General features: G+C 60.8%; 1 protein-coding gene and 1 long non-coding RNA gene across 9 annotated transcripts in view; one reads left to right on the plus strand and one right to left on the minus strand.

Annotated features, from left to right (window-relative positions):
• MYT1L (myelin transcription factor 1 like) overlaps positions 1-26,975 on the plus strand; it is a 143,569-nt gene that overhangs the window by 107,464 nt on the left and 9,130 nt on the right. For all 4 annotated transcript variants that reach the window (XM_047845245.1, XM_047845248.1, XM_047845246.1 and 1 more), the window contains exons 15-17: positions 5,414-5,497; positions 6,855-7,076; positions 21,217-21,308. In XM_047845245.1, coding sequence (XP_047701201.1) covers positions 5,414-5,497; positions 6,855-7,076; positions 21,217-21,308 — 398 coding nt within the window. The remainder of the gene's footprint in view (positions 1-5,413; positions 5,498-6,854; positions 7,077-21,216; positions 21,309-26,975) is intronic.
• LOC125158323 (uncharacterized) overlaps positions 93-26,975 on the minus strand; it is a 31,316-nt gene continuing 4,433 nt past the window's right edge. For 3 of the 5 annotated variants that reach the window (XR_007149346.1, XR_007149347.1, XR_007149343.1), the window contains exon 3: positions 93-5,991. This is a non-coding gene — a long non-coding RNA (uncharacterized LOC125158323). The remainder of the gene's footprint in view (positions 5,992-26,975) is intronic. The other 2 variants (XR_007149344.1, XR_007149345.1) reach the window with 2 other exon arrangements.

Here is a 26,975-nt window from a genome sequence, read left to right on the forward strand (position 1 = left end):
CACGTGGCGCCTTCCCCGTGGGGTCCTCACGGGAGGCAAACGCTCCCGGCCCCAGACCGCCCACCCCCATGACGCCCCACCCGTCCTGCACCTGCGTCCGCCTGTGAGAGACTCCTCGGGTCATCCAGCAGCAGCCGTTCTAAAGCAGAAGAGGACGGGGCAAAGGACCATCGCTGGCAGAGAATAAGGTCCCTGGGACGGCCACTGAGAGGCAGGCGTTCCAACACCGCTGGGAGCCGGCCTCCTAAATATGAAAATCTGAGCCCCAGTAGCAGAGCTGAAGACACGACTCGTCACAGGCCCTGCTGCTCCCAAGGGGAAGGGATTGTCCAAAGAGCAGCCTGAAGTCTCCCTCCTGGGTGCCGGGCCAGGCGTTGGAAGTGACCTGAAAGAAACTCTGGAGACCTTGTGTCCACAAAAGTGGATCTAGACCTGGGGTCACCGCACCAATTTCTTGTCCTGTTCAGTGAGCAAGAACAGGCAAGGCCAAGGTCGGGACAAGGAATTCAGGAGCTAAGGCCCATCCAACAGTGGGAGGTGGTGCTGCAAATACAGAGACTGACACTGCTGCTGGGTCACTGTCTGCATTTCCCAGCATAAAGTGGGCGGTCCCCAAGTGGATGAGCATCCGGGCTTCGGATGCACCTCCCACGAGGAAATAAAGAAGACAGGACGGAGAGGAGGGGGAGAGAGGGAAAGGGAGGGCGAGGCGGAGGGGGGAGACAGGGGGAGAGAAGAGAGAGGGGCAGAGAGGGGGACAGGGGGACGGGGGTGCAGAGGCCCCTGACAATGAGAGTTAGCCGCCGGCCACCCAGCACAGGGAGGGTGCTTGCCAGTGGATCGTGTGCTGCCCGTGGCCGCCCGAGTGGTCAGATGCCAGTGGTCAGAGCAGGGGACGCTGAGCGGCTGCCGGCCCGGTTTGGAGGAGGGCAGATGCAGCCTCCTCATTGGGATCCCACCGCGTGCCCCGTGCTCCCAGGCTCACTCCGGAGCACTCCTCAGCCGCTCGGATCTGTGAAAAGCGCAGCTTAGGAATGGAGAACTGAACGGTGGGGTCACGGGAGGATTCCTCACATGCGTCCTCTATGCCAGGGGCACCCGCCTGGGCCCTGCGGACACTGGGGGCCGGACGGCACCCTGCCCAGTGCACGGTGGGACGTCTGCCCACCAGACGCCAGTACCACCGCCGCCGTGGCTCGTGATGGCTGCGGAAAGTCTCTGGACGTCACCGAATGTTTCCCGGAGCCACCCGAGGACCACGGCGGGGGGAGCAGGCTGGGGGGCAGCTTGGAGCCCGCCGCGGTCAGGGGAGTGCAGAGCAGGAAAAAACACCCACAAACACACCGCCAGTGTGAAGTCACTGGTCCAGAGTGAATTCGGTGAAAGTGAACCCTCCAGTTAAGTGGGAAACGCCAAGTACATTCTACGCTACCCTTTAATTTATCTTGAAAAGAAATGTCTGCGTCCTCACGTGACCACGACTCCCAGCACGGTGTCTGCACAGCTAAAAGTGGACATTTGGTGGTCAGTCCACATCCAAATGCATGTTCCGCTACTGATTTCTCTTTGGGCTTGGTGACACGTAATGTGTTAATTCAGTTTCCCCATTTTTATTCCCTGAGCTTCTAGGTTAGAGAGGCAGGTATTGATAGAGCACAAACCTATGAATAAAATATCACAAAGCCCAGGTTTCCTGAAAAGCCAAGCCCGGGCACGTGAATCTGACCCGGTTCCCGGCAAAGCTGAGCACAGCCAGCGCCCCCCACAGGAGCGCCCCGAAAGTCCAAGCGGCGCACAGGGCCATGCCGTCTGTCCCACTGGGTGAGGCCACCACCCGGGGAAGCGCAGACATGGCTGGCAGCTCCCTCGGGCGGCCACTGAGGAAGGAGAGGCTGGCACGGAGCCCCCAGGCCTGCCGCTCACGAGGCCCAAACACAAGGAGAGAACCTGCTTTCAGGGTTAACCGTCCACTGTCGCTTCCCAGGGACGCGAGGAATGTTACCGATGAGCAAACAACAGAGAAAACGTCTTTAAAACGGTGCCACAACTCAGGCAGCCGTGAGCCCACGCAGCCCTCCTGCCGTCCCGGGTCTCCCAGGAAACAGGGGCCCAGAACGGGGGCTGTGGATGCTGAGCCCCCCTCCCTCTCCAGGGAAAGCATGCGGTCAGGCCCGGCCTGGGGCGTCGCTGTGGGCCGGCCGCCCTCCTGACTGGGGCACAGAGGCCAGGTGCCCCTCTCAGCCGGGAGCCGGGGACAGTGCGCGGTCCTCCACAGCTCTCAGGGCCACGCCGGTGTTAGGTGAGGTCGTGTCCTCTCGCACGGAGGAAACAGGTTCAGAGTTGGCCACCTCCCCACCCAGAAGGTCGCCCAGTCCCGGCTCTGGGTGGGAGAGGTTCTGGCCTGTGCACGCTCCATTTCCGTTTTCATGGTGCGATTTTCTCGTCTCTGCACCAGCTCTGACGCTTCCCTGAATTCAGTACAATCCATATTTGCTGGCGGTCTCTAGGGTTCCGTCAACAACAAAACAAACAAAACAAACTGGACGCCTGGAGGGCTCGGTCAGTTAAGCGTCTGACTCTTGATTTCAGCTCAGGTTCTGCTCACGGTTTTTGAGTTCGAGTTCGAGCCCCTGCTTGGTATTCTCTGTCTCTCCCTCTCTCTCAAAATAAATAAACTTAAAAAAATAAAAAAAAAAACAACCCAGCCCACCGTCACATGTGCTGCCTCCCTCGGTCCTCAGTGACAAGAGGGACCGCGTCTGCCAGGTGAGGCTGGAGGGGTCCACAGAGACCACGGCCCTGTCCACAAGGACAACAAGGATCCATTGCTCGAGCTGGCCCTTCCCAGGCCGGCTGTTTCCTGCCAGCGCAGCGGCCCCCCCACCCCCACCCAGCGTGGTCCCAGCACACGGTCCCGAGGAGCTCCTGATCCCTGTGACCTGCCATGGCTCACATGCAGCAAGAGTGCCAAAGCCTCGAGCTGTCACAAGCCACCACGTGACTCTGGCTCCCCAGGACAGCCTCCCAGGCTCAGAGAGCAGCTGCTCGCTTAGGGTTCCAGAATGTTCTCTGATGGCAAAGGTAGCATGTGTCGAGCACGTACTATGTACCACGAGCATGGATGTACACGTTGCCTGTGTGGTCTCGCTGTCCTACGGGACCAGTATTTGTGTCCTGACTGCACGTGAGGAAACCGCGCAGGGAGGACCCGAAAGCCGCGTTCGGAAGTAACGGGAACATCCAGGAGGGGATGGCCGCCGGCGGGCGGAAGCAACGCGGGCCGCAGGGCCCCGGATCCAAGCCAGGAAGGGCCGCGGGCGCACGCAGACCCCCGGCTGGACACACGGTGTGGGACTGGACGCGGGCGACCGAGCACATGGCTCTCGCGCCCCCGGAACTCGCGGCTCAGCAGCCTGTGGCGGGTGGGCGGACGGCTTCCAGCACAGCGCGAGTAACACCCGCAGGGGACAGGGCCCTGCGGGCTCCCAGGGCCGGTTGTCAGAAGGGCGCCCACACCGAGGAACACACCTCGAGGGATGTGCCCGCCAGCAGACGGCGGGGACAGTGGCGCCGGAAGAGCGTGCGAGGGCGCGGGCGTGTGCCAGGCGGGAGAGCCGGCAGACACTGGGGGCGGGGCCGGCCCACGGTGCCCACGGCGAGGCGTTTGGTGGTGGCCCACCGGAAGGTCCTAAATGGAGCGGCTTAACACAGCCCGGAGCTGACGCCAGCCCGTCCCGACACGGCGTCGCGGAGGCAGAAGGGGGATGGTTCCGAAGATACGGGGGACGTAAAACCAGCAGGACCCCGGGCAAGTAAGGCCAAGGATGAGCTCAGTTCCATCTCGGGCCGGGGAGCAGACGCCGATGCCATCCACGGAGAGGAGCACACGAGACGTGGAGGGAACTGAGGGCGAGGAGTTTAACCTTTAGCGGGAATGAAGGGCGTCGCCCAAACGTGACCAGGAGTCATAGGACGCACGGCTTGAGTTTTGTCGTGGATGGCAGAGGGCTCAGGCGAGCTCTGCCGGAAGGGAAGGATGCCCGGGCAGAGGGCCTGGCGGGGGCTCAGGAGCACGAGGGACGTGTGAGCTCAGGCCTCAAGCGAGGGCAGCACACGACACCGACCTCCCGGGACACAGGCCCTCCAGACGCCGAGGCTGCCGACAGGCTCGGAGGAGCATCGCCTGCAAGAGGCCAGGGGCGCCCTCCGGCTCCGGATCATGGTGACCGGAAAGAGCGCTCTTCCTGGCAAGAGATCAGAGCCGGACGGCAGTGGGGACAGCCACGGAGCGGCACACCCACTTTCCAAGTTTTTACCTTGAAACGGAGGACCAGAGGCAGCAGGAGGGAGAGGATCCGGGCACATCTCGTCTTTCCCACATTCCTATTAAAGGAGACGGTGACGTAGCAGACGGGCCACGTTCCAGAGGGGTTGGGACACCTGTCGACGGAGACAGGAGGGGGCAGCGCCCGGGGCCCGAAGCCCCAACCCCAGCACCCGCCCTCTGCCTGTGGGGTGCTGCTTCTTACCCGAGAGGACAGGAGGGAAGATGCTGGGGGGGCAGAGCGCAGCGATGGGTGAGGGGACCCTGAGACTCAGCGTGGTCAGCCAGGACTGACCGGGAAGCACGGCACAAGCTCAGGAACGGAGGAGGGGTGACGGGTACCCACCTGGGCCACGGCCGCACGTCGGCACGGACGAGTCAGCACCCGTGTGTCCCCGCGTCTCCGTAAATGGCCTAGTTTCTGGTTTTTCAGTCTTTGCACAAGAATCGCATTTATTCTGTACGTTCTCGTGCACAATCTCATATCACAGCCTATTGTTAGCCCGTGTACACGCTCATGCAAGTTAGCACGTGTGCAGTTCATACATGTTGGCCCACGTGCATGATCAGACATGTATGTTTTCTGTTCCAGCCGGAAGTCTTCCTTTAGATAAGAGTGAGCTTCTATTTCCAAAATTTTGACGACTGAATAAAATAATCATGTTCAACTTCCCCTGCACCTTCGGCAGACTCACAATAAGTCTGTACTTGAGAGGAATCAGACCACCGGGTGTCATTGTCCCCAGATGGCAGGGCCCGGGCAGCGGGCTGCAGACAACAGGTCGCCAAAGAAGAGACGGAGGGAGCGTGTGTTTTCTCCTCAGCGTTACCCCTTTTCTGGGCCCGCCACCCAGCCTCTCTCTGGTGTTCCCGGCCACCCAGTGCTCCCCCTCGCCAGGGGACTGATGGGGTCTAAAGACTTGGAGAGCACACGCGGGGCCGTTCCCGGAAGGTCCCTCCTCCCGGAATAATTTTGTGTTCATGGGGAGCAGCTCCAGCTTCTGGAGAAACAGAATCTGAGCAGCGACAGCGGGGAGGGGGCTGCCCACACCAGGGCGGACGCGTCCTGAGGCTGTGTCCCTTCTCTAGTCTTTCAGGTTGCCCGAGAGCAAAGAAAAGTGGCATCAGGGTGGCACAGAGCAAGGAAGACAAGGAAGACCAGGAGCCCATCAGGTGCGTGTGTGGGGTGGGCAGAGGGTGGGCAGAGGGCCCGCAGAGGGCGGGCAGAGGGCAGCAAGCCCTTGGGGGAGCCCAGGGGGGCGGTGGGGGCAGGGGGAGGGGACGCCAGGCACCTGCAAGGCCACCTGTGGGGCACCAATCCCAGAGCACACCTGCCGGTCAGGAGCACCACGTAAATAGGGAATCTCCAGCCACCTGATGCTTGGGGGAAGCGGAGCCAGGAAACTTCCCTCTGCCCCTCGGTGGGAGACGCGGTGGCGCTGGCGGGGAGAGGCAGGTGTTAGCGGTAACACCGACGGCGAATGTTCGCTGGAAACCACGTAGCCGCCCTCTGTCCGGTTCTCCGCCAGGACCTGAGAGCGGCGGGCAGGCACCCCGGGCTTCCAGCACATCCTCCGGGTGTTTGCCACACACGGAAGCCCGGAGCCCGGTCCCAAAACTCCGTAAGATAAACCTGGGCTGTCTTCCTGCGATGTTCATCTCAGGGCCTTTGGAGAAAAAAAGAAATTGATTAAAAAAAATAAAAACGAAAATTATCATAAAAATTACATTAAATGTATCAAAGTAATCAGGTTACACTAATTTTGTAGAATGTAAACTCTGCCGTTAAAAAAACGCATGCGAAACCCGCCGGCCTGGGGCCCGTGAGGCGCGCTGAGTCGCACCTCCGTGCGGTAACCGTTGGTGGTCTGCCTGCGTCCTCGGCCCCGGCCCCACGGCCGTCACTGCCCCGGGGAGGTTCAGGAGCGGGGTTAGCCTGCCCTTGACCTCCAGCTGCAGCCAATAATTTTCCTACCTATTCCCCAAAAGGCACTGATGGGGTACCACGTGCCGACACCGTTCCAGGAGACTTAATTAAAATCTCTGCCTCCTGCTTAACACCCTCTCTGGCTGGAGGCTATTTTATGGCCCCGGGAGAACACAGCCAAACAGAACGCGCTTTCTAGCTCTTGAGAAAAACCACAGGTTTATACAATCGCCTTTAAAAACCAATCCTGCAATTTCTCCTTGGCCTTGCATTCCTCCACCGAAAGAGCTGTGATTCTGTCCGAAAGGGGGTCTTTTCAACAGATGCCTGCATTTCACTTGCGACATCCAACATTCCTCCCCAACGCAGACATTCTCCCCCAAACCGCCTTCCTGGGGTCAGCGGCTGACCAGGCGTTTCCACGCGAGGAATTACCTCGGCTCTCCACTAGGTGGCACTTTCAGGGCCTTTTTCTCTGTCCTTTTCCTTTGCTGGAGCAGAGCCTGATGGGTTTTTCCTCAAGCCAGGTTCTTCCGACCTCGTTGTGGAGGCCACCAGGCATATGGTGGCACGACCATCACGTGCGTGTCTTCTGCTCCCCAGATGTCCCGTTCCTGGGTGTGACGGCCAGGGCCACATAACCGGGAAGTACGCCTCCCACCGCAGTGCGTCAGGATGTCCCTTGGCCGCCAAGAGACAGAAGGACGGATACCTCAATGGCTCCCAGTTCTCCTGGAAGTCGGTCAAGACGGAGGGCATGTCGTGTCCCACGCCAGGATGTGATGGGTCGGGCCACGTCAGCGGCAGCTTCCTCACACACCGGAGGTGAGTGGCCGCCTGTCCCGGGTCACGGCCGGCACGATGCGAGGCTCGTTTAGAAAGAAAGGGTGCAGAGGTGCCACCAACTCATGATCTCCTGAGGCAAAAAGAGGAAAACCCTCGAGTGTGTTTTGAGACGTTCGCCTCATTCCCATCTCTGCATCAGGACAGGCGTTTACCAAAGTCCCGGATCGGGATCCACAGTAAGACGCATGCTGTAACTGCACACACACGCGCATCTGTAGGTTTGTTCGTTTGGCCTAGAGACTGCAGGCAGGCCCTTCACTCCGGGAAGGAGGATGGTTTTTAGCACAGGGACCTCATGTTGCATGCCCGGGCCAAAAGGGGATCAGGACATTTCCGGAACAGCCAATCAACCCGTTGAGTTTTACTCGCTTAATTTTAAAAGAAATATGTGCAGTTAGGTTGTCTTAGCAGAAGAGGCCTATTCTGTTGAGTCAAATGCCACTCGGTGGGCCCTGCGAGGAAGAGTCGGGGTGGGTGGTGTAGACAGATCGCGGAGGCAGTGGAATCGGTCGGGCCACGTGTCCCCAGCTTCTTGCGAAGCAGGCTGGAGGACGCCAGGGGAAATGCGGTAAGCCGTGTCCAGGCCAGAATGAACAGAAGCCTCCATGCAAACAGGAAGGGGTCACGGCATGTGCAGGAATGTGTGGATCGGAGCCTTTCAATGCCCCTTGAAAGGAAGGTTACGTTTTCACTGTGAAAGAGAATCCTGCCGTGATAGGAACTCACACAGGGTCAGGGGACAGAGAGGAAACACGAATGGCTCTCCCTGACCGAATCTCGCAGCCTACGGCCCGAGGCCAGCAGCCTGGTGTCTCCTGGGAGAGGCTGGCCTTGATCGGAGGGGCCCCCGCAGCCTGCAGGCGTTCACATGCTCGGAGCCCACACGGCGTCCGTTCTGCCTCCGTGCACAGACAGACCCCACTCCCGCTACTGGGACGAGGGTCTACGCCGAGGTCCGCTGGGACCCAGGACAGACAGTGACCCCAAGGCGCCCCCTTTTGCCCATTTGCCCAGGTCCCCGCAGGAGCCACAGAGGGTCCCGGATGTGACCCATGATGCCCACCCAGCCTGAGGGCCACCAGCCCTGCTGCACGAGGCTGTCAGTGTGCCTGTCGGTGCCACTCTGCCCCCACAGGTGCCGGGCGCTTAAGATGCCTTTGCAGGCCCTCAGCGTCTGTGCAGGAACAGGGTGGCGGCACGCGGGTAAAGGGGACGAACAGAACCAAGCGCAGAGCTGAACTGCTGTGTGTACGTTGAGGTAATACGCACGTCTTACCGTCTTAACTACCTTTAGGTGCACAGCTCAGTGGCAGAAAGGCCACTCAGGTTCTTGTGCAACCGTCCCACCATCTCCAGAAACTTCTCGTGTTCCCAAACCGCGGCTCTGTCCCCAGTAAGACCGACGCTGACCCCCTCCCCCAGCCCCAGCGCTCACCGTCCACCCTCCGCCTCCACCATCAGACGACTCCAGGGACATATGACGAGTGGAATCAGCCGGTGTTTGTCCTTCTAGGTCTGGCCGATTTCACTGAGCACAGCGTCCCCAAGATTCACCGTGTGTTGCAGCTGTCACAATGTCCTTCCTTTTTAAGGCTGACTTGCACCCTATTGTCTGTTGACCTGCAGTTTTTATCTGCTGAACAAGTGCTCATTTATTTTATCGAGTAGGCAAAATGCGATTCCCAGAAGGTGCGAGAATTGGACAATTCCCGGGCGAGAACTGGAAAAGCGTGCGGACGTTAGCTGAGCAGAGTGTCTGAAGGCTCAGCCTTTGGAGGCTGTGGCCCCGGCCTCGTGGGGTGACAGGCCAGCCGTCGCCCCAAACCTTTAAGGTCTTAGCGAGGAGGAGTCTCCAGAAAGACGGCCTTGGCGCATTGAGATGTGGGGTTCCTGATACACCCCCTGTGCTGGGAAAACACAAAGTTCCCGTTATCCCTCTTTTCCTCCAAAGTGTGGCAGCCTTCATAGGTGACAAGAGATCAAGTCTAACGGTGCCGGGACATAAGCACCGGGTGAGCAGGAACACGCGTCTGTGGCCTCCAGGCCCTCCGAGCCGCTCTCCCCAGTTTCCTCCTCTGGGAGGTCAGAGCCCGCGGACACCCCGGGACAGGGACGGTCAGAGCCCCAGGGGCTCTGCGCACCACAGTCCCCGCTTGCCGCGAAACCGTTGGAGGCAAACTCTCCACCCTGTGAGGGAGGGTGGGGGGCTCCAGCCCGTGTCCCCAGCAGAGCTCATGTAAAGGGCGTAGGAAATGTCTTCTTTTTCTTCAGGGTTGGCCGAGTCTTCCTAAAACAGAGTGTTTAGAATGAAAACCCAGATACTTTCCCATGTAAATCAGACATTTCTATCAGGACATACTGCGAACCCTCCAGCAGCATGGGAGGCCGAAGTCGCTGTCCTCTGACGACGCGGCACGGCCCTCGTGATCTGTAGATGCTTCTCGAGCATCCGGGACGGACCGGCTCTCCCCGTCGTCACTTCGAAGGCCAGCCGTGAGCCAAACGAGTGCTGTCACCCGAAGCAGTGGCCACACGCACCTCCCAGGGGGCCATGGAGAGGGTTCCAGAAAACCTGGATGGGGACAGCTGGGACCAAAGCCAGCCTGAAAGAGGGCAGAGGGCAGGGGGCAGGTGTCAGGGTGGGGAGTGAGGATGTGGCCACTGGTAGAAGAGATTCAGGAGGGAGACACGTATCTCCCCAGGGCCCAGGATCGAGGCACGGCCTCGGGAAGAGAGAATCCATGTGTTACCAGAAGGGGAAAATGGGGGAGACAGCAAGACACTGAGGGCCCAGGCCAGCTGCAGGAGGTGGGAGCCCGGCCAGGACGACGACGGGGCAAGTGGGGCAGGAGGAGGAGGGGTGGGTGGGCAGCGGACGGCGGCCCAGGGGGGCCCCGAAGGGGCGGCGCGCCCTGTCCCGGCAGCCAGCAGGGTGCGGGAGGGGAAAGCAGGCAGCAGCCTGGCACAGCCCGGGCACGGGCCCCGGGGGTGACTGGGAGCGTGGTGCAGGCAGGCCGGGAAGGGCGGGGAGGCCGGGAGGAGCCGGCTGACCCGGCGGTGGCGACACAATTCCCGGCCGGCTCCCGCCTTCCCCCCACCTGGCGCCTGGGCTTCCGCCCGGGGACCTCGCTCCCTTCCCCGCCAGCCTTGCTGAGTGCCATTCCCTCCGCATCTGAGCGCCTTCCCGTTGCCTACAATGCTCTTTCCTCCACTTCCCCGCCTGCCCTACGAAGGCCTCCTCGTCCTTCAACGTGATGTCGGGCTCGTCGTGCGCCAAGCAGAGTTCGAAATACCTTGCGATGTTAACCCTCGTCATCTTCATAAGAACCCATGGAATTGGGCCCCATAACGTGCCCGGTTTGTAAACATTCCTGGTCTGTAGACCAGGAACTCAGGCCACAGGAGTTAAGTACTTGTGTGTCTAAGTGACGGGGCAGGCCTCGAACCCAGGCAGCCTGCCTCCTGCATTCCGGGGCCCCTCCTCCGAGCTGTGCGGCTCCCCTTCACCCTGAGCCTCTGTATCCAGGTGGTGAAACAGGCCGGACTCCCCTGTCCACGCAGGGTGCCCTGTGTGTCCCGCTCCCCGGTAACTGCAGGGTCCGCCCTGCTCCGTTGCAACGGCTTCTTCCCGCTTCCACGTATCCAGGGCACCTCACTTGTTCCCGCATACCAGCATTTAGGAAACGGTCTCCCGCCTCCGTGAGTGACGGAATACGTTTTCTGAGGCGGTCAGAGCTCTGGTGAAAATAGGAGGCAGCAGGGGCTCACTGGGTGCACCGAGCAGCCTGGCCTCCTCCGAGACAGGAACGCTTTCCAGGTGTGACGGGTCCCGAGGCAAGAGGTTCCAGCACGGCCTGGGGGTGAGGGGCATGAGGTGGAAAAGCAGGGCACAGGGAGAGAGCTCTGCCGGGGGCCCCGCTGCCTGGGGAGGCCACTGTGCATCCTGGGGCACAGGTGCGGGAGGCCGGGGGCGGGGCGGGGGGAAGGTGGGTGTCCCTAGCTGTTGAACCTGCTTCTCTGTGTGTGAGTATCCCCTCCACCTTACTGCCCTTCAAGGAACAGTGGAAGAGTCTACAGAATTAAAGTCACTAGTTCTAACCCTGGAAACAAAATACGCAACCTTGGAACTAAGTCGTATCTTTCACTGGGCTTGACCAAAATGAACTTTTTTTCAAAAATATCACACCCTAGACCCTCTTAAACTTTCCCACTTGGATCCGACAACCTGATTTATTTTATTTTCAGCTTCCTTCTAGTCCATCCCACACGGGGAGCTGGCTTTCTTCAGAATTTCACTTTGCTTGGCACTTCCCGAGAGAATTGCATTAAAAATCAGTCCCCGTGCTGAGTGCTTCCTACCGGAGTTATCTTGTACTCAGTCACCTCCCGCCACGATCTGGAGGAGGACCCAGCTCCTCCCCCACATCCATCCCATAGGGAGACCCAGGCCATAGCATCACCAGATGCAAGGGACGCTGGGAGATGGAGTCTCCCCAAGGGACGCTGGGGGATGGAGTCTAGGAGCCCAAGAGGAGGAAAGCTCTATCCTTATCCGGCTTCCATGGGGTATTGAGAAGCCCTAAATTTTTTACAAACGCACGTATCACTGAGCCACCGCACCCTGAGATTCAGAGGTCAGACAACCAACACCGAGGAGGGAAGGCACTCTCCGGCGGGCACGCTGCCAGGAAGGAGAAGGTCCCGCCCGGGGCATCACTCGGGGACCGTCGTGTATACCTGCAGGACGGGCCCGGGACACCTGTAGTGCAGGAACCCTGGCAGGCGTTGGGCCCAGCACTGCGGCCACCTGGCCAGCTCAGCTTCCTTTGCGCCTCATAGGCGAGACACCTGCTCCTCGTGAGGCGCGGGGGAGGCAGAGCGGGGCAGACCTCTCCCGCCTCGGGGGCGTCAGCAGCTGGCACGGCCCTGCCCGTGCCCAACCCAGAGGTGTCGGCCTGTGCAGTGAGCCATCTCACGGCTGAGAGCTCCCCCCTCCCTCCAAGACCACACATGTGCACAGAGGACCCGCAAGGAGGTTCCTCGATGACAAATCCAACTTCCACCGCTTTCCACCGCTTGGAGGAATGAAAACTCACGGGTCTAGTAACTGTGATCCAAGGTGTGGAGGAAGCCGGGGGCCCTGTCGCTTCTGGAATGCTCCCTCTGGACTCTGCCCAGCCCCCTGGCCCTCACCCTTGTCACAAGGACACTTGTGTGAGTTCCCTCCCCCCCGCTGCTGCCGCAGGAGGAAACGGGGAGGCCGTGGCCAGGGTGCCCCCAGACCAAGTGGTTTTCGGGGTCACAAAAGCTTATTGAAGGCTTTTCTTTACAGCACGAGAAGAGAGGTCCCCTAACTTGCAGGCTTCTGTCCCAGGGGAGATGGGAAGGAGGGGCTGAGGTGGCTGCTCTCTGGAAGGAGGAGGTGCCCTGCCAGGCGGGACGGGGATCTGCTGGACCCCTGCCCGCGTCCGGGAAGGCAGCCGTGCCCCCACGCCCCCCTGGCCACCATGGGGCCGTCTCACCCAGTGGCGTCATCTGCGGAAAGATGCCTCCACGCTCTGTTCTGCTCGAGGCCTTGGATTTGCTCTGTTGGCCGAGGAGGCCAGGAGGCAGCGTCCACCCTGCAGGGCACCTGTCCTTCGCGGGGCCGGGGCTCCCCGGCAAGAGGGGTATCGTGAGGCCGTGCTGAGGAAACTGCTCTCCCCTGCGGGGACGCATGCAGGGCCGTGGGCCCTGTGCCCTTGGCAAGAGCCGCCCACACAGCCTCCTCCTGCACACACCCCGAAGCAGTGGGCAGGACCCAACTGGGGCGCACGACGAACCCCCCGCACAGGTGGCCTGGCCGGTCCCCTAACCGCACGGGAGATCTGAGTTCAGGGCCCTGAGCAGTCGGCCGCCAGGGCCTGGGTCCGGACACGCCCCGTGGGACTGGTCCCCTCTGCACGACCCCGTGCTGACCCCTGTCCCCTGAAAGCACCCTGTCGTCTGACTCCTGTATTTTAATCTCCACGTTTTGTGTCTGACGGGAAGCAGCTGAGAGAGAGAAACGTGGGCCCAGCACCTACCCGGAACCGCGAGCCCCACAGGCCCCGTGAAGAGCCAGAAGGGAGAGGTCACGCCTGTGGCCTCCTGGGCCTGAAGAGGATGGGAGACGTGCAGTGTTTGCTGGGGGGGTGGGGGGGGGGGTGCTCGGCCCTCCTTCCTGGACCCACGTCACACCCGCACCACATCTTTCTGTCCCCGGGCCCAGTCCGCACTCGACGGCTGCTGGAGGCTCACTTCCCTTCCAGGCGGCCTGACCAGCAGCCGGTTCCACAGATACCGCAGCCCGGGCCGTAAAGCCAGCTCCCGGCTCTGCTCCTGCCCGCGGGACACCTGCCCGGCCGCGGGAGCCCCTGCTGGGCCCTCACCAGGCTGAAATCAAGGTATCAAGGTCTGCGCCCCCACCTGGAGCTCACTGTCCGCCTCAGACTCGCTTGGGGTCTTGGCAGAATCCCGTTCCTTGAGGCTCCGGGACTGAGGCCCCTCCCCCACCTTCCCCACCCCCCCCACCTCCCCCACCCCCGTGTCCAGACTGATGGCCACAGGAGCGGCCACCTGCTGCAAGCACCGCTCACCCAGGGAGGGGTCGACAGGGGCCCAGGCACGGGGGCAGGGACTCCAGGGTCCCCCTGAGCGCTCGGCCCCCACCAGCATATTGTCGGGGCCACGGCGCCAGGGTCTTTAGAGAAACAAATCTCTCCTACCGTCTCTGCCTCAAGAAACGCAGCCTGTTAGGATTGAGTAGGGAAAGCCAACGCGCAAGCCAAAACCCGATAATGCAAACGAGCTCGCTTTTATCTCCAATAAACAGATGAAGAAACGGAACTCTTAAAAGCTTTAAAGTCCCAGGATGGGAGTGAATCTGAATTAAAACACCAACACAGAACAGCACAAAACCAAACGGCACAAAGACCTCGGAGCTCTAGGTCAGAGGTCGCCGCTCAGCCGGCCCCGCGGACCCTCTTGTCTCCAGCCACTTCTGACCAGCGCGACACGACCCTCAACCCGTAAGCAAATCGCAGGTTTTGGGGATACAGCAGTTTTGTGAATGTGATTGTGTTGCACAGTTCTACAAGCCTGTGTGTCTTCTATGACTGTGCTCGTGTCTGTGCTTCCTCCCTGCGAGGCAAGCACGTAACCTGGGGTCCTGCCTCCACCTCCTGCTTTCTCCGAGGGCACACTTCTTGCGCCTGGGGACGAGGTGTCCTTGCTCATGGCCCCTGCGCCCCACCAGCTGCCTCCAGTGGCCAGCGCGCTCCGTCCTCGGCAGAGGCACTGGGACCACCTGACAGTGGCCACCGGTGCTCAAAGACATCTGTCCTCTCTGTCCCTTGAAATTCCTGTGTCCTGGGGTCTCTGGGACCCACCACCCTGGCCTCAGCCCTCCCTGCCCGGCTTGGGCTAGCCCCATGGACACCCAGCACTCGGGGCTCCCAGCCGGCGGCGGGGGGGGGGGGGGGGGGTCCTGCTCCCTCCCGGGAGCCACTGACACCCCTTGTGCCCCCCCTCCCCCACAGCCTCCCGCGGCTGCCCGGGAGGAGGACCAGCCCTCCAGGACCCTGGGGACAGGCACCCGGGCCTGTGGCCACCGACCTGTGGGGCTGGGAGCCGTCGGTGCGGTTCCCTGCAGGGTCCCTGCCTCTGTTGTGTGACTGGTTCGGACGATTTGAGTTTACATGTGGACCCACGTGCAGCCCCTCGTGGGGACACCCTGGAGCCGCCCTGGGGTTCTCGTCTACAGCTGCTGCAGTGGTGCCTTCCCGCCGTCCCTCCTCCGGTGCGGTGAGCAGAGCACAGGCCGAGCCGGTTTGGGCTCAGCAGGGGTAGGACGCGCACAGCCCCCTCCCTGGACTGAGGCCACCGGCCCTTCCCGAGGTGCGTCCCCATGTCGCCGGAGCGCCGGCCTGCTCCCTGCAGTGTCCCACTCGGGAAAGCTCCCATCCACGGAACAGGAAGGGGTGGGAACACGGAAGAAGCTCGCGCACACGGCCGCCCTGACACGCTCCCGAGGCCGCACACGTGTGTTCTCTCGCGCCCTGGAGGCCAGGGGTCCGACACCAAGATGCGGGCAGGGCTTCCTCCAAAGGCTCCGGGGTGTCTTCCCGGCCGCTCCAGCACCACAGGCACAGGGCATGTCCCTCTTCTAGGGGACACCTGTCACTGGCCGGCATACCATTGTCTCAGCCTGATCACATCGGCGAAGGTCCGGATAGGGCCCTGCTCACAGGTTCTGGAAGCTGGGACATCAGCATATCTTTCTGAGGGGACCGCTGACCCACGGTAATAACTCTGCTGGATTTCGCTCTGAGCTTCCCGAGAGTGAGCAGAAGGACAGACAGAAAGACAACGGCGTCCTCACTGCCTGTTCGGATGAGCTTCCGCGGCACAAAACCCAATGGGCTCAGCAAGGTGACAAGGTGACAAGGGGACAGGGGCTGTGTCTCTCCGAGTGGCGGCTTGCGGCCGTCAGATCCCGGCTCCCGTCTTGCTGCTGCACCATCGGGACACTCCGCGCCTCCTCTCGGGGGCTCCTTCTGTCCCCGTGAGGGGCTGGGGGCCGCGGTCTCTTGGGCACCCACTCAGCGTTTGCCTCCGTCCCCTGGGCCAGGTGTCCTCCTGTGGCCTCTCACCCGTGGCCTCGCCTGGGGTCTCATCACACCGGATTCCTCGCTGAGGAGGAAGAGCGGCCGGGCTCCCGGCCATTGTGACCCACAGAAAGGAAGAGAAGAGAAGGGCACACTCCGCACAGACGGACGGACGGACGGACGGATGTCCTCCCTGCACTCGACTTCGGCAACCGCCTCCAGGGAAAACCCCGGTCACTCCACCATCTCAAAACTCTGCTGGAACGACTGGCTCTCGTTTTATAAACCCAGGAAACCAAAAACAGCGGAAACGCAGAAAGCGAAGAGGGCTCTGTCACTCGCGCCAAGTAGCGGGAGCCGCGGAGGCGGCGGACGCAGGTGCACAGACCCAGGAAGGTGGGGACCAGAAGTGAGCATGCGGCCCGCGGGCCCCACGGACCCCGCGGCGGGACTCGGGGTGGGCTCCAAAATCGCACCAGGTGGAAACCTCTGTAAGGAGAGCGGGGCTCCAGGGGCCCGGCCTCGCGCGCCCCTCGCCCCAGCAGAAGGGCCGGGGTCCCAGGTGCATGGGAAGCAGGAACGGAGGGGGGCGTGGGGCCCTCCGCCTCTTGCTCCCAACCTGCTGTGGCCATGGCGTCAGCCTGCGTGCGACCCCTGCGACCTCCAGACAGACATCCGCGGGCCCCAAAGACAGGCCTCAACTGGCAATGCTGGGGCCACGGGAATGAACAGCCAAGGATGACCAACTGGTTAAGGAAAGCGCCAAGCAACGTCACAGAAAGCGAGAGAAACTGCATAAAGAGAAAGAAAAGCTCAGAGGAAACAGGCATTTCTGGAAAGAGGAGATTTTTTTTTAATTTTGTCATCAGAAAAGGAGAATAAACAGAATGTAACAAATTATTATATTCCTAATCCAAGAAAAATTAAGAGAACAAGAAAGATCTTTTTAAAACAAAGACAAGTGAAATAAAAAGTTCAGTTACAAGGTCAGAATATGAAGTCGAGGAAATCTCTCTTAAATTATAAACATGAGAAAAGAAGATAATTCAACAAAACAGAGAAAGAATCGAGACGCTTCCTACGGAGCTCACAGGGATCTGCGAAGGTAGGAAAAGAGAGAAAACAGGAGAAGGAAAATCACCAAGGGAAGAGCGGGACACACACCCAGGGGAAGGTCCCCGAGCCTGGAGGGGGTTCGGCTCAGATCTGCGCTTGCCGAGTTTAGAGAAGGCGTCCTGAAGGGACAAGAGCAGCCGTGGAGGGGGCACCGTGCCCCACAGGCTCCCCCAGAGCAGCAGAGCCAGGACCAGAGACCCGCCTCAGGGCCCCCGATGCTCTGTGGCCACCCAGCACCCAGACCCAGGCCCTCCCGCTGGGGTGACCGTCCTGCTGGGGTGACCCTCCAGCCGGGGTGACCGTCCAGTCGGGGTGACCCTCCAGCCGGGGTGACTGTCCTGTCAGGGTGACCCTCCTGCTGGGGTGACCCTCCTACCGGGGTGACCCTCCAACCGGGGTGACCGTCCTGCTGGGGTGACCCTCCAGCCAGGGTGACCGTCCTGCTGGGGTGACCATCCCGTCGCAGTGACCCTCCCACCAGGGTGACTGTCCTGTCAGGGTGACCCTCCTGCCGGGGTGACCCTCCTACCAGGGTGACCCTCCAACCGGGGTGACTGTCCCACTGGGGTGACCCTCCCGTCGCAGTGACCCTCCCACCAGGGTGACTGTCTTGTCAGGGTGACCCTCCTGCCGGGGTGACCCTCCTACCGGGGTGACCCTCCAACCGGGGTGACCGTCCTGTCGGGGTGACCCTCCAGCCAGGGTGACCGTCCTGCTGGGGTGACCATCCCGTCGCAGTGACCCTCCCGCCAGGGTGACTGTCCTGTCAGGGTGACCGTCCTGTCAGGGTGACCGTCCTGCTGGGGTGACCCTCCTGCGGGGTGATGCTCCTACCAGGGTGACCCTCCAACCGGGGTGACTGTCCCACTGGGGTGACCATCCCGTCGCAGTGACCCTCCCGCCAGGGTGACTGTCTTGTCAGGGTGACCCTCCTGCCGGGGTGACCCTCCTACCGGGGTGACCCTCCAACCGGGGTGACCGTCCTGTCAGGGTGACCGTCCAGCCAGGTTGACCCTCCTGTCAGGGTGACCATCCTGCCCCGGGGCGGCCAGCCTTCCCGTGGGCAGTGTACCAGCCTCCTACCCCCTCCCCGCACGTTGGGGGCAGGTGGTCTAGAAACCCTAGAGAGCCAGGAAGCCCAGTAGGCAGTTCAGCGGGGACATTGGTGCCCCTCCCCCCACACGATGCCTCCTGCTCGTGAGTCAGCAGAAGCGGGGGTGGGGATGGCTGTGACCATTGACCGTCCACACTGCAGGCCCCGTTACTGAGTGTATCTCCTCTCTCTCAGGTGACAGTCACACAGGAAGAGGGCCGTTCAGCAAGGTGAGACAGCAAATAGTGAATCAAGTGTCCGGGTGGTAAAACGTGGCTGGAAAGAGGCCGGTTGCATCTGGGTGTGTGCCTCCGGGCCGAGTTCTGAGCCACAGACAGCCCCGCGTGCGGGTCCCCGAGAGTCCTCCGTCCCTAAATGCTCGGCCCCCCGCCCCCGCTCTCTGGGCCTCTGGACAGCACACCCCACCTGCCCACAAGGCTCTTATTCTCCTCCTCCCACGACCCACCCTCACTGCCCCCGTGTCTTTTCGGCCGTACCTTCCGGAGCCTTTCCCTTAATTTAGCTATTTTCAGCTGTAAGATTCTCCTGAAGGAAGTCCGTTTGGGGCCGATGTCCTGACCGAATGTCCCTCCTCCCTCTGAAGCATTTGCCTGGACCCACCCTGGGCTTCCTGGTGCTGTCCCTGTGCCTGACATCTGGGGGAGCTGGGGGAGGGGGGAGGCGGCAAGCTGGGTGGGCAACAAGTTAAGTGATCCCCACAGCGGCCAGAACTAAGACTCTGTGACTTTCCAAACCCCCACTCAGAGCGATGCAGTTGTAATTAGAGGCGTTCCCATGATGGCCCACTGGGCCCCGTGGGAGCCACACCGAGACCCCCAGGGTCCGCTCCCTGCAGGCAGCAGGCGTGGGACATTCCCCTGGGTCCTCAGCCATCCGGGCCCCCAGGAGTCAACACGCCACAAAGTGAGGCCAGCGTGAGCTGCCACCAGATCCACGGACCCACCCCGCACCCAGCTCAGTGCCACGGGACACTTCCAAATTTGACCCATGAGGTCATGCGGTCCCCGTGCGCGGGTGGGTGGGCCTGAGCAAAACAGATGACTCTGCGGTGCTGAGTCCCGGTTCAGTTTCCCGGCTTGAGGGCGGTGGCCTGCCATCCCCAGCTGGCCCTTGGCGTCACTGAAAACCAGGAGAAGCCTCGGAAGATGAAGGCAGTGTGGGCGAGGAGTCTGAATTTGGACGTGTTCCTTCCGCTGCACGTTCGGGTCTGGGAGCAGCGTTCTAGGCACCCCCGGAGATGCCCGGTGGGTCTACGCTGCTGACGCTTCCCCTTCGCTGCTTTGCGCCCGCGCACTGCCGCGTGGCTTAGTTCCCACCACCCTATCGTCAGGGCAGGGGAACTCGGGTGGGGAGATACCCAGCGGGCACCACACTGGTGCTAGCGGCTTCCAGGAGCCGCCAAACTCGGCCGGCAACAAGCTGGCCTCTGAACAGCCCTGCTGAGCGGGGACAGGACAGGACACTGGGATGCAAGAGGCGGGGGCTGGTGACCGGCCGGGCCCGCTTTCTAGCAGCAGGGCAGACGCGGACACGGGCAGGACGAACCGCACTTGCCGACATCGGACGCGGAGCCCCGAAAAGACGGTGGAGGCGGCTGCTGGGACACTGCTCTGGAGAAGCCGGAGGGCGGTGGTCCGTCCACAGTGGGCTGAACAGGCAGGACCCAAGCTGAGGGCCTGGCTCCGTGACAGGACGGTCACGGGCCACTGTGGTGACAGACAGTGGGGAACAAACACACACGAGGCTCGTCCCCGGCAGCAGCATGGAGCCCCCCCCACCAGATGACTAAACCCTGGGGACCCTCCAGTGCCTTCCTGTCCCCCACCCGCCATGCCATCCGGGGCCCAGAGGCATTTTCCCTGGGAGCTCATGCCCCAAAAATCTGGAAACACCATCAGCAAACACGGCTCACGGAGGGAAGGTCCCAGGAAGAGCAGCAGGTGTGGTGATTTCTCATGAATACTCTGCACGGCACCGAATACCAACGTCTCACAGACAGCGGACCAAAGACCGCTTGGACGTCGGCGTGAACCACGCAGGACCGTGAAAATATGTGACGTACACGGATACGTCTTCCCCCAAACAGTGCTAATCCCCATCAGAAAACGTGTGAGAAAAGTGTGTGAAGACACTTAGAAAGCCTCCGACATGAACACAGACATTGCATGGTATTACTAATAACCACGTAAGCCACGCTGTCACCGGGTGTTGGATGGACACAGATACAGGTAAAGCCCTCACAGCATCGCTAGGCTGTGAACAGGGTCCGTCTGGCCCTGAATTATGGGTGAAATACATTATACATACGTGATGTAATATATATGTGATATTGGACATACAGGTGCATACACACGTACAGTTTTCATTTCATCCGCACACAAAGTGCCAGGGGAACCACGAGTGCGGGGGCCCCCAGTGTCGGTCCCTCCGGACGGTGGCGGGTAAGAGTGAGCCCCTAAGGGGCAAGGGTGGGGAGGCCCAGGCTCGGGGCCACAGAACGTGTCGGATGCAATTGTCCTCAACGCTTACATAGTGAGAAAGAGACGGAGGGAGGGAGCCGCCTGGGAAGACGGTCGTCAGACAGACACAGGGGCCAGATTCCCGGTTCTGCACATGCACCCGGAGGGGACAGAGTGTTAGCAACGTCAGGGGGCAGATGGGAAGTTTGCAAAGAGGCCACACATTTGATGTCAGTGGCAAAGGGGTTTTAAACATTCCAGTGAGATCATGATATTGGGGCTCCATTTTCACAACTGCGATCGCCCCCAGTACTCTACTGGAGGCAGGACGGGTGCAGGAGGACCCGATGTGCCGTGAGACGGAACGGTGAATGTGGGGGTGAGCTCGTTATCGGATCTTTCCGCCTTCGTACGTTTAAAATCAGATCTTAATTCAGGCCTCCTGTAAGTTTGACACCTTCTGTAATAAGGAAGTTTTCCAAAGCCAGACAGTCGCTCCATACACAGCCACGCAGCCCCAGAAGGCACACGGTGAAGGGGGCGAGTGGCAACCTGGCCCGGGGCCCCGTGCAGAACCGTCCCCGAATCCACAGGCAGACACAGCCCCCCTCGTGCGCGGGGACTGGGCCACGCGGAATCCATTGCTCTGGCTTGTTTCCCATTCGCAAAAAGCCTGTGGCCGGCAACCAGTCTGACGAAATGACTCGGCGACACGCCTCGCTCGTGGCTCACGACTGTTCTCTCTGCAGGGCTTTGGGGGTCTCGGAGGCCCGTGACTAATGCCACCCGTGTCTTGTCCCCAGCTTGTCGGGATGCCCGCGAGCCACGTCAGCCATGAAGAAGGCGAAGCTGTCAGGAGAGCAGATGTTGACCATCCGACAGCGGGCCAGCAACGGTAACCACCCCACGGGCTGCCCGGGGGGCAGGAGCTGCGGCCCCGCTCTGTCCTCTGGCGTAACCACAGCCTGAGACAGTCGCAGCGTCTCTGCCGGGGCGGGACAGTTCTGGCCGCATCTAAGAGGCCAGTCCATCCGTCTGGGGTCAGGGGGAGTGTCCCCAGCAGTCCCAGCAGTTTACCCCGTTGTGCCTCTGCCCCAGGCCCTCCTGGAGCAGCCGGGTTGGGGACAGCCGCCCTCCTGCCCCCTCCACGCTGAGCCTCCCAGCTGGCCCACTGTCCACCTGCAAGGTCCTCTGGGTGCCAGAGCCGGGAGTACAGGGGTGCCACGGGAGGGAGGGCGAGGAAGCAGCCCAGCCTCTCCAGTATTCACAGCTTCCTCCTCCATTCACGAGTTCATGCAGAGTTGCAAATCGCGGCGCGTGTGTGGCCCCTGGGGATGTGGCGGGAGAAGTGTGGCTCTGCAGGCTGAGGGGACAAGACCGCGCTCATCCTGCAAACGGGCTCCTTTTCACAGTCTTTTTAGAGGGGCATTTTCGGAGTTGTTGAGCCTGTTGGGAAGGCGCGGTGCGGCGAGTGACGCATGTGTTAGGTGAGCCCCGCCCACGCCTGTCGTGTGCCGGTGGCCGTGAGGTCAGCGCTAACGAACCAACAACGAGCATCCAGGTGTCTTTCAGCAGAAACACGCCTAGAACGAGCCTCCAGCCCGATGGTTGCTGGGACGTAAGCAGGGCTCGCAGCCTCCGACCTGCGCCTGCCCTGACGGCTGACTCGGTGTTGGCGGGACTTGGTAGAACACCACTCAAGGGATTACGGCGCCCGGGATTTGCAACCACTCGGCAAACTGCCACTTCGGAGAGCAGGGGCAGGGCCCCTCCTCAGAGGATGCTGTGAGGAGGGTTGCCGGGGCAGGGCCGACCCCGAGGCTGGCAAAGCAGGGGTCCCGGGCAGGCACCGCCGTCAGGTTGGGCCCCTGGGAGCAGCGGCCAGCAGTGCAAGACGTGGGCCCACATGAGCCCAGTCCCTGGGCCCGTCCCTGGAGCTGCGGCCCCGGGGACCTGGCCCCCTCTGCTGGGGTCTGCCTGAGGCCGCCTCCCCCGCAGGAAGGCCGGCCAGGCCAGGGCCCCGAGGCCTCCGCCGGTCACGGTCACGGTCACGGTCACCCGACCACTCATTCCAGGTCCCGACAGCAGCTCCGGGGCGTCCTCGAGCCTCCTGCACCACCCGGTCCTTAACACGCGGCCATCACTGCCGGGAAGACGGCCAGGGTCACGATGCGTGCGTCTGGAAGGCTCGGGCTCTGGCCTCCCTGCTTCTGTGGGACACACGCTCGGGGCCACAGGCACGGAGCTCGAGCACGTGAAGCGCCGCCTCCCAGAGCTTCGGGAACCGCACCGTCACCCGCAGGCCCGAGGCCGCGTGGGGAAGCCGCCGGGAGGTGCCAGGCCCGCTGCCGTCACACCTCTCGGCCGTGAACAGCAGTGCCGGCCGCCAGGAAGAACCACCACCGCCACCCTTCCGGAAACACTCGGCGTGACCTTTCACCAGACGCCCTGGGGGTCAAGCAGCCGCCCCCCCGCCGGTGGGTCGGGCCTGTGACGGTCCACACTCTTCGGTGACAGAGCGGCAGCGGGCTGGGGGTCAGTGCAGGGAAGGAAAGGACAGAAAACAGACCCGAGGAGGGGCCGTGCGGAGGGAGGCAGGCGGGATCCGGGTGCAGGGACGCGTTCTGTCGCGCTCTCGCCAGGGTGCGGCGGCTCGGGTCACGCAGCCATGAGAGGTGGGAGCTGGACCGACCCGGGTCCTCCTGAGCCCGAGTTTCTCATCTGTCTGGACATTCTTCGTGCCAGGACCACAGTCACCTCTTAGTGACCCCTGGGGACACTCCTCTCGGTGCAGAGGCTGTGTCGTGAGGCGAGGATGGTCGGGCATCACCCTGAGCCGCTGACCCGCGGGCAAGCACGGGGGAACGCGCTGCCGCGCCCGGGGACGGGCCAGGACACGCCGTTTTCCACAAGGATCGCCCCCGTCCTGCCACGTGCAGAGATCTGGTCGCGGCGTTGCCCCCGCTGAGATGTGGAAAACAGTCTGTCTCTGTCTCTTTTCTCGAATATCTTGAGCGCAACCTGGCCTGACAATGCTCTAACACCTTCGCGGGTAACGTGGCCAGAAGCTTCCCTCCCTCCACGCCCGGCTCTTCCGTGAGCGCGCAGGCCTCAAGGAGACCACTGTTCAGTTGGCTGAGCTATTCCTGTGTTGGGATTCCAGCACCTTCCGTCAAGTGTTCACCTGAGTAAAAAGGAGCTCTTCTGAGTGTCCTTGAAGCTCCCTTCTGGCGCTGAAATCTGGGACCCTGCCCCCCCCTTCCTTCCTTCCTCTTCTTCCTCCCCCTCCGCCCTTCTCCTTACTCTTCAAACTTAAAGGTCGCCATGATTTCTTTGTCCCCCAGAACGGCTTTCAAAGCAGCAGGAGGTGTGGCCTCTGCTCAGACCCCTCTGCAGAGCCCCCCCTGCCCCCTCAGCAGGCAGCTCCCCACTCCCCACCCCACCCCTGCCGCCAGCCCAGCTGTCCCCGCCTTTGATTTTGCTCTTTTGTTGTTGTTGTTGGATCTTTGTCTGCGTCTTGCCAAGGACAGAAGGAAATGAGGCAGCCCTCCTTCTTCCTCCCTGGATTGTCACAGAAGTCAGGCTGCGGGAAGGGGCCGTGACATCTATCGAACACAGAGGCCGCGGGCGGGCCTCTCTCCCTGCTGCCCGCTGCAGGCGCTGACACACTTACACTCAGCCTGCCTGCAGGCGAGGACCCAGCAGAGGTGCCACTGCCCTGAGATACAGACAAGTGCGCTGCACCCCAGTCGCTCTCTCCCGTCTCCAGAAGCGGGCACCGCACCATGACCTGGGGCCTCGGGGGTGTCCTAGGGGCAGGCGTATGGGGAGAGCTTGAGGAAATTTGTTTCCAGACGCTGGAATTCTCTGGACTCTCTCCTGAGCCCAAGGGACTGAGATCCCGTCCACCTTCCCCCCACTCTGTCCCTGCCACCCTCACAGGTGAATGTCCGCTATAGGGGCGGCCGGGATGCTGGGCTGCGGGGGAACCTCCCAGGCACACGGGAGGCCGGCCAAGCGCATAGGACAGATGCGGCAGGCACCCTGTTTCACAGACACACTAACGGTCGTCCGTCCGTGAATCCCGCGCTCCTAGAAGAAAACTCAGAGATGGGAAGGTCAGCACAGGGCCGCCTGCTGTATTTTTACTGGACGTGAAATGATATGGCTTCTGTCAGAAAGTGGATCTGACCCGCAGGCCGCTCTGGTGATGACGCCTGAGTTGCCGCTTGGTCCGTGCAGTGCAAGTCGCTCGTAAATCTTATGGACTAAACTCTTTGGTCCAAGGCTCTGATGGACATTATTTAAAGCGCTCCACAGCATACAATTTTGAAAATACGTATCTTTGGAAACTGAACTTAAAATAAAACATTTAGAGGACCAAGTTAAGACTTATAAAAAGGAATTTTTGCTTTTAATTCTTCAGTTCAGCAGAACTCTGAAGCCCCCCGTGCTAGGCCACATACAGTATTTTCACTCTTCCTTTTCCCTCCGATTATTTGTCAGCTTGCAGCAAGGTCAGCAGGAAAAACCAGTCTCTGTCACTTTTCACTGAAGACAGGTGACCACAGAGACCCACGCTGGCTTCTCAAGGAACACTTGCTATCCAGCCGCTTCCTTTAGCCCCCCCCGCCGCTCGAGTCTGACTCCCGCGTCTTTTATAGATTAATTCATCTCTTAACAACCACTGTGTCAGAGAGGGACCATTTTTGCAATGGAGGAGTTTGAAGTTTAGGACTACGAAAATTACTCATCACCAAACTCTTCCGTGGGAAGATACGGATTTAGGTCCCGGGTTTGTCACGTTTCAAATTCCAGGCTCTACAGCCGTGGCTTCTCAAACCCCTCAGCGGGGTGGGTCAGAAATGCGTCCAGTGTCCGGGAAATATCTCAGGTCGTGTGGTCACTGCGGCTGTCCCAGGAAAGTTAAGTAGAAAGTAGGAAATGCTGGACACTCTTTCGTAAAAACTCAAACCAGTAAAAGGGCCCCCAAGATGTCACCCGTTTTCCAGAGACCACGTTCTCTTCTCAGAGCTTTCTCAAAACTGTTCTAAGCTTTCATTTGCTAGAAGGCAGCCCCACGAGAAAGATGTCGACACGTCGGGGGGTTTTACGAACTTCAGCTTATTTTGGCTACCGCTGACATCGCCTCCAACAAGCCAGTGCGATTTTCCCCACAGTCCTCTGGGCGTTGTGACAGCGCGGTCATCTTCAACCCGCCTGACCTCAGATGAGTTGTTTCGGTCACAATTCCACTCCGACACCATCAGCAGAAACGTGCCACGCTGACGCTGGGAACAGGCAGGTGCGCAGAGCATCCTTTTCTTATCAAGAATTATCCAGAGTCAGACGTCGTGACCAAACAGTTCTGAGGGTCCACGCAGGACGGGTCCCCAAGAAGAGCTACACCAGCCTTCCCGCACAGGCTCCACCGCGAAACACGGTCAGGTCTAGCCTTCCACACTTTTAGCCACCACACATAAATAAAAACCTAGACCTTTCATTTGACGTGTAAGAGAAACCAGTTGTTTTGTTCGCTGATGGCTCTTCCTTTGCACGGTGCACACAGGACGGAGAGCTGTTATCAGAGGGACTCGGGGAGCCGCCCCCTTCCCTGCGAGCACCAGAGAGAAGGCTTCGCCGTGAATAACAGTGTCTTTCAGAAGTCACCTGAATCTGGATGAGACAGACCTCAGGGGTCCCTCAGGGGTCGGGACAAAACAGGAAGGTTCCCCGTGCCTCTTAGAAACGAGACCACACTCATGCTGATGCAGTGTTTGGATCCACAGAAACATCACATACAGCCCGAAAAAGCCAAGTTTTAAGTTTGTTCAGACCTAAAAAACCGCAGAAGGTATCACACGAAGCACTTGCTCAGAAACCTGAACCGAAATTCATTTTGGAAATCCACCAGCTCAGACACAGGCTGGAAGGGCCGTCGGTACACAGGTCCCCAGGTCCGTTTGTGTGAGAGATGTTCTCCGCGCACCTGGGCTGCTGGCGTGGCCAATCCGTGTTAGCGGATAGACTGCTTCACGGTCTAGCTGCTTTACAAATCAGGATTCTTACGCACCCGTGTTCTTATCTCCAGGCGCATCCGAACGTCCCCAGAAACAATAATGTCATCAGCCACCCCTGGGCTGAGCCCTCCTGTGTGCTCAGGACCACATGCGGTGACTCAATCAGCCTACCCCGGCTGAGAGAGTTGCCAAGGAAGCCTGGTCACAGATAAAAAAGGGGGGAAATGTAACAGCTCAAATCGCTGGAAGGATTTCCTCTTGGACCCGTGAACAGCTTTGGGAGATACGTGGGATGGCGAGCAGGGAGGCTTTGCTGGTGACGTTCCGGACCCTGTAAGACATGGCTGGGGACACATGCTGAGGCCTCTATGGTGGAGCCAGGGCCACGAGACCCAGCCTTGGGGTCAGCAGGCCACAGCTGGTCCCTCCGGGGGGGGGGGGGGGGGGGGCGGGGGGAGCTCCACATGTTCAAGATCTGCTTGTTTGCAATTTAGCCCCCGGGGTGGGTCTGTGGAGGAGACTGGAAAGGAAGGGTGGTGGAC

This window comes from Prionailurus viverrinus, unplaced genomic scaffold (genome assembly GCF_022837055.1).
Source record: "Prionailurus viverrinus isolate Anna unplaced genomic scaffold, UM_Priviv_1.0 scaffold_33, whole genome shotgun sequence".
Taxonomy (NCBI): Eukaryota; Metazoa; Chordata; class Mammalia; order Carnivora; family Felidae; genus Prionailurus; species Prionailurus viverrinus.